Genomic DNA, 12191 nt, shown 5'->3' with positions numbered 1-12191 from the left:
CCGGGACTCCAGGATCATGACCTGAGCTGAAGGCAGTCGTCCAACCAACTGAGCCACCCAGGCGTCCCTATAGGGTATTTTTTATGGGGAAGTCCATCATGAAAAGGTGCCACTAGAGCCAAAACCTAAAGGAATTAAAACAAGGAAATAAGGAAAGAATATTCCAGGCAAAGAGACCAGCAAAGACCTTGACATAAAGGTGTATTTGGCATATCTGAGGAACAGCAGAGACTGGAGAATATGATAATGAAGTCAGGGACAACAAGAGCTTAGATTATGTAGGCTTTTACACAGGGAGATAAAAAGCCTTTTTTCTCATCGCAATACAATGTATAGTTTACTCATTCAACAAGCATTTAGCCTGCTTTGTAGCAAACATTTGATGATTCAGAAGTGAGTAAGATGCAGTGTCTGTTCCCAAGGTCAAAATCTGGCGCAGGGCGGGGGGTAGGGGGAAAGAGATACAACAGTAATTCTTGATCAGTGATATAGACTGTTCTAAATAGTTATGTAACAAAATGTTGTACAACAGATAATAAAAAAGCCTAATTCTGCTTCCAAGGGAAACATTAATAGAAGGTTTACAAAGTAGATGATGTTTTAAATAATATCAAAAAGTGAACATGAGTTTGCTGGGTCTAGGCGATCAGCATGCTTCGAGCTGTAAAGGCCTGAGGGAGCCTATTCATATAGATCAAAATGCTTGTCTTTTTTATTTTGAAGGGAAATATATGAAAGAACAAATGAGATAATGTAAGTGAAAATACTTTGAAACTGTACAGTGCATAACAAAGATGATTCACAGTCCTAATTAGTCTTAAACTGTCAAGTGTTGTTGCACTGAGTTGGTCCCAGCAACAGCCTTTTATGTACTAACCACCCTTTAAAAATAACCATTTGCAGGGCACCTGGCTGGCTCAGTTGGTAGAGCAAGGTAGGCCTTGCTCCCGGGCTTGTGATTTCAAGCTTCATGTTAGGGGTAGAGTTTACTTTAAAAAAAAAAAAAAAAAAAGGCACAAAATTATCTCATCTGTCATCCCACTTCACATATGAGGCATTGGAGATTCAGAGAAGGAAATGATACCTGCAAGGTGATTGGGCTGGTCAGGGTCAGAACTGGGAAGGGAACACCAAACCTCTAGCACCTAACACCAAACCTCTAGCACCTAGGGCTATTTATTTCAAAAAAAAAAAAAAAAAAAAGAAAGAAAGAAAGAAAGAAAGAAAAAGAAAAAAAAACCTGGAACAGTAGCATGTTCTGCTGGCAGTAGCATGTCTGTTTCCAGACTGGAAAAGTATCTCTAAATACAGAGAAAAATCTTGGATTAGTCTTAGGAAAATTTCTATTGTGTATGGACCTACTTCTCCTTGCCTTTTATATGACATTGAGAATTTGGGACATCATTTTGTCATTTATTCTGTAAAATCAAAAAAATTGCCTTTCAGGTGCCACATTCTCACCAACAATTAGCAAGACACAACAAACTATGGGACATCATTATAGATCTTATAGGCATTGAGATAAGAAGATATTATGAACAACTTTTTGCTAATAAATTTGACAACTCAGATGAAATGGACAAATTCCTAGAAAAATACAACTTACCAAAACTGACAAAAGAGAAAATAGTAAATATGAATAGTACTATGTATATTAAAGTTAATTTGTAATTAAGGACTTTAAACAAAGGAACACCAGGCTTAGATGGCTTCACTGTGATGCTACTGTATGTTTAAGGAAGAAGAAACATCAATCCACATAAACTTTTCCACAGAATATAAAAAGAATCACATTTCCCAACTCTCTTTTTTCTTTTTTAAAGATTATTTATTTATTTATTTGACAGACAGAGATCACAAGTAGGCAGGCAGGCAGAGAGAGAGAGAGAGAGGAGGAAGCAGGGTCCCCGCTGAGCAGAGAGCCCAATACGGGGCTCAGTCCCAGGACCCTGGGACCATGACCTCAGCCGAAGGCAGAGGCTTTAACCCACTGAGCCACCCAGGTGCTCCACATTTCCCAACTCTTAATGAAGACACCATACCCTTGATCCCAAAATCTGACAAGGACATTATAAGAAAAGCCAATTATAAATCAGTATCTCTTATGATAAGAATGCAAAATTCTTAAAACTTACCAAATTGAATCTAACGATGTATTAAAAAAGAGAGTGGGATGCCTGGGTGGCTCAGTCTATTAAGCTTTCAACTCTTGGTTTCAGCTTGGATCATACTCTCAGGGTCATGATACTGTCCTGTGCTGGGTGCGGAGCCTGCTTGGGATTCTCTTTCCCTGTCTCCTCCTCCCCCTACCCTCCTCCCAACTTGCACACATGCTCTTTTAAAAAAAAAAAAAAATGAGGGAGCGCCTGGGTGGCCCATTCGTTAAGCATCTGCCTTCAGCTCAGGTCTTGATCCCAGGGTCCTGGGATTGAGCCCCACATTAGACTCCCTGCTCAGCAGGAAGGCACTTCCTCCTCTTCCATGCACCCTGCTTGTTTTCCCTCTCTCACTGTGTCTCTCTGCCAAATAAAATCTTCAAAAATTTTTTAAAAAATTAATTAAAAAGAATATATTATAAGCAAGGTTGGTTTTACTTTAGGAGACACAGAAAAGCCACATGATAAAATTAAAAGCCTACTCATAATGGGTGAGGGGGAACAACCATTAGAAAATGTGTATTAGAAGGGGACTTCACTAAAATGACAAAGATTTCTATAAACTGTCATAGCAAAACCATACTAAGTTTTGAAGCCCTGAAATCCTTTTACCTGAGATCGGGGGCAATATATTATGCTCATTATTTCCCCTGCTGTTTAACAGTATATGTCCTAACTAGTGCAGTAAGGCAAGAAAAACAACTGGTTGGAAAGGAAGAAATAAAACTATATGGCATGACTGTATGTAGAAAATCCAAAAGAATCTAAAATTAAACTATTAGGATTAGTAAATAAATTCAGCATGTTCACTAAGTACAAGGTGAATATGCAAATATTTATTTCATTTGGATGCTAAAACTAGTGGGTAAAAATTAGAGGAATAAGAGGATATTTATATAGTCTCAAAGTGTCTCCCCATGAAACATTAATTATAAGGGATAAAATAATAATTTTACAGTGGAGAAACTTGACAGACACTTCCTTAATCAAGGGATCAATTGGCTGGCTCAATTGGCAGAGCATACAACTCTTAATCTCAGGGTTGTGGGTTTAAGCCCCACATTGGGTAAAGAGATTACTTAAAAATAAAATTTTTAAAAAATAAGTAATTTTAAAAAGAAAAAGGGATCAAAGTTAACATTACCAGCAACTGGATGGATCAGTATCATAAGACACATAATCAGAAGCAGAGAAAATACCCTGTCACTTCTATGGTATTACTCTCATTATGTATAACCTGAATCTATTCATGAAAAATATCAGACAAACCCAAATTGAGATACATTCTAGAAAATAACTATCCTGTATTCTTCAAAGATGTCAGTCATGAATGACAAGGAAAGATTAAGGAAATAATCTAGATTAAATAATCTAGATCCCACTCCTCTCCCACTATAGAGATACACAAGTGAACACATCAAATAATAATAAAAAAAAACAAAATGTTTTTCTTTGTATAAAGGAAATTATTGGGACAAGTGGTAAAATCTAAACAAGGTGTAAATTAGATAGCCATAAAAACTTTGTATTTCCGGTTTCTGATTATTTGTGATGTAAGAGAATTTTCTTGTTCTTAGGAAGTATAGGGATAAAGGTGAATGATGTCTGCAACTTATTAAACAATTCAGGAAAAAATACATATTTAAATAGCAAGAAAAAGATAAAGAAAATATGGTAAAATGCTAACATTTGGGAAATCTAGGTGAAGGATATATGAAAATTCTTCACACTATCCTTGCAATTTTTCTCAGTCAGAAATTAGTCAAAATAAAAAATTAAGGGGTACCTGGGGGGCTCAGTTGGTTAAGCATCTGCCTTCAACTCAGGTCATGATCCCAAGGTCCTGGGATCAAACCCCACATCAGGCTCCCTGCTCAGTGGGAAGCCTGCTTTTCCCTCTCCCACTCCTCTCCCACTCCTCCTGCTTGTGTTCCCTCTCTCTATGAATAAAATAATAAAAGATATACAAGGAGTCTACACAGGAAGGTATAAAACATTATTGGGAGAAACTAATAAAGACCTAAATAAATGGAAGAATATACCATGTTCATGGATGGAAGACTCAATATTTTAAAGACATCAACTCTCCCCAAACTGTGATCTGTATATTCAGTGGAGTTCCAATTAAAGCCCAGTATGGTGTGTGTGTGTGTACTGATAAAGCTGATTTTAAATATTTAAGTGGAATGCAAAATACTAATATTAATTAAAAGAATTAGAGAAAATAATGTTGGATGACTTGACTTTACTAGATATTAAGACTTCTTACAAAGTTACAGTAATTAAGACAACTTAGAATCAGTGCAAAACAAATAGACTGACTGGTGAGACATAATACTCCAACAACAGACCCACACATAAAGTCACTCATTTATGATTAACAGTGATAAGGCAGTACAGTAAGTCTTTTCAATAAATATATAATTAGCTGGATATCCATATGGACCCCTACTTGCCACCATAACAAAAAATTAAAATCCAGGGAAATATAGATATTAATGTAAAGATAAAAGAATTGTTCTTCTTCAAGATGTGATAGAATATCTTCATAACCTTGAGACAGGCAGAGATTTCTTAAGTATAATGTAGTATTAACTATAAAGGGAAAGATAAATACATTTGAATACATTAAAATTCAAGACTTTTGTTCATCAGATTCACCATTAAGAGTGAAAAAGCAAGCCTCAGACCAGAAGATATTTGTAGTATAAAACACAACACCAAGAAAAAACATCTATCAATTATATACAAAACTTGTACAAATCTTTAAGAAAAATAGAAAATTGATTAAAAGACCTGAACAGGCACTTCAGAAGATATTTAAATGGTCAAGAAGTATAAAGGTACTCACCTTATTTATTAGTCACTCAGGAAATGTAAATGAAAACCACCATGACATCCTAGTATACATCTACCCAAATGCCTGAAAGGATATAGAGCCTTTATATATTCCTGTGGGAATATAAACTGATACAACCACTTTGGAAAACTAAGAATTTACTAAAGCTGATTGCACTTATACCCGGAGCCCAGTAATTCAATCCTAGGTATATACTCATCAGAAATATAAGTACATATATTTGGGAAACAAAGGGCACATTAAAAATGCTCATAGTGGGGCGCCTGGGTGGCTCAGTGGGTTAAAGCCTCTGCCTTCGGCTCAGGTCATGATCCCAGGGTCCTGGGCTCTCTGCTCAGCGGGGAGCCTGCTTCCCCCTCTCTCTCTGCCTGCCTCTCTGCCTACTTGTGATCTCTGTCTGTCAAATTAAAAAAAAAAAAAAAAAAAAGAATGCTCATAGCACTGTTCATAATAGCTTAAAAAAAAGCATCCATCAACAGAATAAATACATTGTGGCATAGTAATTCAGAAGAATACTATATAGTATTATAAATGAAGTACTGCAACATACAAAAAATGTGGTTAAATCTCACGTGATTGAAGGAAATGGGATATGAATACTACAGTGTGATTTCATTTTTGTAAAATTCAGTAAAGGTAAAACATCTAAACTATCATAAACCAGGATAGTGGTCCTCTTTGCGAAAGGAGTGGAGATTGACTGGTTGGAAAGATAGAAGAGCCTTTTGAAGTGCTGCTAATGCTCCATACCTTGGTCTATAGGACAGTTACACAGTTGTGTCCATGCAGTGATGATTCATGAAGGCTTATACTCATACATAGTGTGTTTTTCTGTGTATATGTTTATAGTATGCAGCCTCTGAGATGGCCTCCACTGACCCCATCTTCTTGATATTCATGCTATTATATAATCCTCTTCCCTTGAGCTTGTGCTGGATATTTTGAGTCAATTCTAACAAATAGCAACGTGGCAGGAGGGATGTCACTTCCATGATTGGGTTATTAAAGGACTTGGCATCCATGCTAGATGCCCATCTTACTCTCTCTTTGCTGACTTACCCTGTGGGATGCCAGTCTCCATGTCAGGAGGTAGTCTTTAAAAGTCTTTAAAATCTCCCATGTGTGGGAGATTGAGCTCTGCCAACATCCATGTTGAGTGAGTTGAGCTCTGCCAACATCATGTTGAGTGAGCTTGGAAGCAGATTTCCCCACCAGCACCAGTCAAGCCTTCAGATGAAACTCTCTAGCCCCAGCCAACATTTTGACAATTCATGAAAGGCTTTGACCCAGGGACACCCAGCTAAGCTCCACTTGGATTCTTGGCCCACAATGAAGTAATAAATGTTCATAGTTTTAATTTGCCAACGTTTAGGGTACTTTGTTGTATAGCAATAGATAATACAGTGTTCATTACTTTTAGAAACTTTCCTTAAATACAGCTTCTAGGGGTGCCTGGGTGGCTCAGTGGGTTAAGCCGCTGCCTTCGGCTCAGGTCATGATCTCAGGGTCCTGGGATCGAGCCCCACATCGGGCTCGATCTCAGGGTCCTGGGATCGAGCCCCACATCGGGCTCTCTGCTCAGTGGGGAGCCTGCTTCTCCCTCTCTCTCTGCCTGCCTCTCTGCTTGCTTGTGATTTCTGTCTCTGTGTCTAATAAATAAAATCTAAAAATAAATAAATAAACAAATACAGCTTCTATCTGTGAAAGACCTCTCAACGTGTAAATCCATATTCAGTTGACAAAAGTGTAAGGCATTTTTAAAGTGACTTTGGTTGGCCAAGCATTTGTAAAAGCCATATGCCAATATTGGATTTTCTGTAAGTTCAGAGTGTTAATCACCCTTCTATTTTGTTTTTCAGATTTGTCACTTTGAGTTTGTCTCTGATAGTTGATCGTATTTTTTTTGGTCAAGTAAGTAAAAATACATTAAGCTAATAGCTATTTTTAATCTAACCATTTATTACACTAAAAACTCAACCTGACCTATTAATCTGTGAATATTTGGGAACACAGGCAAATCACTTTTTAAAAATTTTATGGGATACATTGAAAAAAAAAAAACTATTGGCATATGCCTTTCATTCAATTTGCTGTGTTTTCTATAAAACGGAATTGTATATTCATAGTTGAAGTTAAAAGGACTCCCATTTTATAGCATTTTTGTCAAGTTTGTACAATTTAGTCAGGTTTGTTACAAAGGTTAAATTTTTAAACTTTAATTGAACTCAATCATTCAGAATTCCAAATTAATCAGAATACTCTCTTCAAGGATTTGATTTGACATTTTAATGTAATGACTGTTGGTTATGCCCTTTGGTTGTTTTTAAGTTCCCTGATTTTAAGTCACTTAGGGGCTCTGGAATCAGGTTGCCACAGTTTGAAACCTGGTGCCTTCGTTGTTCTATGTGACCTTGGAGAAGTTTCCTTAACTGGAAATAACTGTGGTACCTGTTTCATAAGGTTGAAGGATTAAATGAGATAATGCATGTAAATGCTTACAATATTGCCTGGCAGAAATGAGCACTTACTGTTAACTGCTGTTTTTGCCGAACTGTTGTTGCTGTTGGTGACAATTCAAAAGGTAATGTTCTCAAGGCTTATATTTTAATGTGTGATATCATAAACTATAAAGTTTTTAATATGGGTAACACATATACTCATACAAAACCTATTTTGAGGATCTTTTTTATCATTTACTGTATGTAAAACTTACATTATCAAAATACATACGAACATTTATTTATGATTTCTTGAATTGCAGAAACCTAGTTTTTTTAATAAATTAACAACACATTAAAACTTAGAACATTAAAAATGAATAAAGAATGATTTCATGTTGTAATTAATCAAAATTATTAATATATTGTTTGGTTTTTAGACTTCAAGATTCTGCCAAATTCCCTAATGTTGAAGATTCATACTTGGCACTAATATATTTCTATTTTCTTTCCATCAACTATGCCAGTGGACCCTGGTTCAATATAACTTTTTGAAATTTAACGTGCTTCAGAATTTGGGAACATTTTATGGTTCTCATCCATGGCATTGGTACTTTAGTCAAGGATTTCCAGCTGTGTTGGGTACTCACTTACCCTTCTTTATTCATGGCTGCTTTCTGGCCCCAAAGAGGTACCGAATACTTTTGGTAACTGTGCTATGGACACTGCTAGTTTATAGGTAAGATTTTATTTGTTCAAGTAATTAATTTATTTAATGTGACCAAGAATTTAAATTAAATTCTTCAAAAAGTAAACTGTTTATCTTCTGGATATGTATTGACTCTTATGATTTATTACTGGAGATTATTTAGCAGATAGAAAAAGTAATAATTATGCTGATGTTCAGAATGAATACTTCTGATATGTATAGTTTGCTTGACAAGGATTACATTCAGTTTTCAAGGAGTTGAAAAAACTTCATTTGCTCTTAAAATTTGAAACTACCAAAATTTTAAGTATTGAAGGACTAGAGAAATATTTTTAAATGAAAATGTATGTATCTTTATTCCAAATTTGAGTAATATGACTTAATTGGGTTGGTAACAGAAATCTTTTTTAGAATGTAATTGTACTTTAGAATTTCACATTGACATCAAATATTAGGATTACTTTTAACACTTCATCATCTTTTAACTAAAAAATAATGAGACTGCATCCTGAAGCAGGAAATTCAGTCTCAGTATTTAGAAAAACAGATTGTTAATATTTCATTTTAAATATATTTACTTCTCAAGTTGTCATGTAATTCTCTTAATATCTTTTTTTTTATTATAGCATGTTGAGCCACAAAGAATTTAGGTTTATCTATCCAGTTTTACCATTTTGTATGGTGTTCTGTGGTAAGTATTTTTGTTTAATATAGAAAAAGTTGCATTTATGTAGAAATAGGTTAGATAATAAATTTTCCTTAAACACTAAAATACATTTTCAACTAAACTAAATGAGAGTTGCTATTTAATTACAAGGTAGACTACTCCAGTATTCTTTTTACTGCCTAAATATACTTTTTCCTATGTCCTAAAATGTGATATAAAAAAAATAAGGATTTAATATCCAAAGGACCTGTCAGTGGTGGTGTTTCTGGTTGTAGGACTCTTTTATTCTAAAGTAATGAAATGTCTATTTTATAATAGCATTTTAAGTTTATGATTAAACTATGGAATTCTTCATTTGACAAATGAACAATATATTTATAGCTGTTGAAACTACTTTTTAGTGCTTCTTCATACACATCTACCACTTTAAGATTCACTCTAATGCATATGCAATTTTTAAAGTGATCCATGCCTCTGATTTTATTTTTGGCTTTTTCTCCATTTTTCCACTAGGTCTTTTGGAATAATTTTTTTTTTTACATGTGACTTCTACAAAGTCTTATAGCACTGATCTCTGGAGAAAGTGAATTTTTACATTGGTTGGTTTGGAAAAAATATGAATTGAAACTTTATTAACTTCAAGTTTAATTCAGAATAAATGACTTGGCTTCCCTCAAATATTAAAAAAAAAAATCACTACTGGGGAGGGAAGAAATACGTATACAATGGAGACTGGAGGCTGGAAAAATCTAGGGAGTTAATGATATCAAACTTTTGACCTAAAAAAACCAACAAAACACCAAACCATCCACTGGGTTAAGCAGCCAGCTTTGATCAAGTATACACTATCTCTAAGCTATATGTACTGTCTTCAACTGAGATACAAACATAATTTATATACAAATACATATATAATTTATATACACACATATATAACTTATATATGTATACACACACACATCCAAATATTTGACACATCTGAATTGCTGAAACCAAAGTTCATTTGTGTTATGACTTTATAGTCTCACTTCATATATAGATGCAGGCACAAATTATAGGCATTGAACAGCTATTTGTCAAGTCTTAAGAATAGTGGGCAGATTCATCAGAGCAAATCTGCACATCTGCTCATGAATCACTATTCAGATTTTAAATTTTTCTTTACCACCACTTGAGCTGGAGTTATAATTAAATCAAGTCCAGAAGTCAAATATTTGTGTGTGCTATTCAGTTAGTTTAGGAACTTGGTTTCATTTCATTTTTATAATTTAAGGTTTTTCTAGCATTCCACTTCTGTGCCATGTCTTTACAGAGTGTTTTAGAGAAAGACTGGGTTGTCTGAATCCTCATTCCCAGTCCAAAAGAATGAATCTTTTAAGTGGCACATTCTTGGTAACCTGTTTCCAATTCCAAAGATTGAGATAAAATGCTGATGAGGTTTGAAGAGGATCTCCTTCTAATGAACAAGAATCAGCATTTGTTCCATATTTTGTCCACTCAGAAGGATCCCTAAAGGACTGAGAACTAGCAAAACCCCTCATTTTCTCAAAGAATGCGATCCCTCCTTTGGACACATTCCTAAGGTCCTTGAATTGGACCTGAAGAGACTTGTATTCCCACTAAGAGTCCATAGTGAGCTCACCAGGACATTAGTCTTTGGATGTTCAGGAGCAATGTCAGATAAGAGTTCTTTTCAGAATTGTTCTAAATGGCCTAATTTGTGTCTTTTCTAACTATATGAAATCTTGAGTTATACTGTACCTCAAATCTCAAGTTTTTATTCTTTTTTTTTTTGGCCTGTTTTAAAAACCTGATTTTTAGGTAAACCTAACAACTCAGTCAGCAATTTCTTTATAATAGACACATTAAAACTCAGTTGCTTAGAACTTACTATGTCTGTAGTTGTCTCACTATCACTTCCACCACATTCTTTTGGTCAAAGCAAGTCGCAAAGCCAGACCAGATTCAAGAGATGAGAAAGGAACTTCATGCTCAGGTAGAGATTGGACATGAAGAGTGATAACTGCAGCCATTTTTTCAATCAACAGTAACTTCTCTTGCCTAATTTGAATTTCCCTCAGATCTATCCAGAACAGGACTAACTCTGAGAAACGTACCTTCTGTAATTGGCTCTGATCCTTAGTGAACTGTATAACCTTGTTGCCTCTGTTTCCTTATCTGTAAAAGAAAGGTGCCATTGGTCTAGTAGGATTGGTATTTTTAGTTGAACCTCTTGTAATTTGCGCTGATGAGGTTTCCAACACCTGCTACTAATTTTAGGTTGGGTATCTGCTTCATCTGTTTTTATCACAGTGGCCAACACAGACTTGCTAGTCTGTTTCTCCATACACTAATTGTTTTATCAAAACTGCACATGCACGTTATTTGAAAAGCCATTTCATACGTTTGTTTTTAAAAAAACAAACAAACAAACAAACAAAAAAACCAATGGTTCCCGCCCTCCTTCCAATTCTTCTCTTCAGAGGCACCTACACTCTTTCAGGTGGTTATTTTGATAATTTATCTCTTTAAATAAAATGGTAATAAAGCCCTAAAACATCTTGTTTTGGGCATTTCTTAGGACTTATATGAAAATAGCTTTATTTCCTTAGTGAAGTAGCAACATAAAATTCTTCCTGCTATCTCTGTGCCCAATATTCTCCTTACTGTTCGTAATAGTTCCAAGTTTCTCTTCCCCAGGCCCATTCTCCTGTATGTTCCATCACAGAATTAAACCACTTTTTTTTTTCATGTAAATGCTGAATTAAGTTAACTGAACAGCTTTCCCAGAGAAACATCTCTGGTAAGACTTGGTAGAGATCTTTTTCTTGGGCTTTTAGATTGGATTTTCTGTCAAGTCTTGTCAAAACAAGGGTGCACCCTTCCTACCCCTGTGTTTGATGGGATCAGTAATGTACAGCCCTTAACTTTCGCATCCACTCCGTTCCAATGAACCTTATCTTGGTAAGAAGGAACTGATCAGTCCTTGCTTAAAAATACATTGTAATAGGAAGTATCCAAAACTTAAAAAGTAACTGTGTGTATCAAGATAAATCATAGGATGATTAGGATATATGGCTGAGTAAAGAAGGAACCAACTCATGCGGGGCCTTCTTATATACTCAAGTTTTTAGATTTTATTCTGGAGAAGAGTCAGCTGGGACATGATGGATGTAAAACTTTAACAGTGATCTGATAGTGATTGGATAAGAACCCAGGGTGTTTGTTATAAAAATAAACTCCTGGTATAAAAAGAAAAAAACCCTATAGTGTCATGCTCTAATCATCTGGTTCCATTTCCCAGAGATAATTATCAGTCTTATAAATTCCTAAGAACTTCCTCTTTTATGTATCTTTTTGT

General features: G+C 35.2%; 2 protein-coding genes across 3 annotated transcripts in view; one reads left to right on the top strand and one right to left on the bottom strand.

Annotated features, from left to right (window-relative positions):
* CCPG1 (cell cycle progression 1) overlaps window positions 1-12191 on the bottom strand; it is an 81903-nt gene that overhangs the window by 23885 nt on the left and 45827 nt on the right. The window lies entirely within an intron of this gene.
* Window positions 1-12191, top strand: part of PIGB (phosphatidylinositol glycan anchor biosynthesis class B) — a gene marked incomplete at its 5' end in the record, with an annotated part of 41016 nt that overhangs the window by 21842 nt on the left and 6983 nt on the right. The window contains 3 exons of the mRNA XM_082733852.1: window positions 6876-6927; window positions 7982-8193; window positions 8790-8854. Coding sequence (XP_082589978.1) covers window positions 6876-6927; window positions 7982-8193; window positions 8790-8854 — 329 coding nt within the window. The remainder of the gene's footprint in view (window positions 1-6875; window positions 6928-7981; window positions 8194-8789; window positions 8855-12191) is intronic.

The sequence above is a fragment of the Mustela nivalis genome (assembly GCF_964662115.1).
Source record: "Mustela nivalis genome assembly, chromosome: 6".
NCBI lineage: Eukaryota > Metazoa > Chordata > Mammalia > Carnivora > Mustelidae > Mustela > Mustela nivalis.
This window is presented reverse-complemented; position numbering and strand designations above follow the sequence as displayed.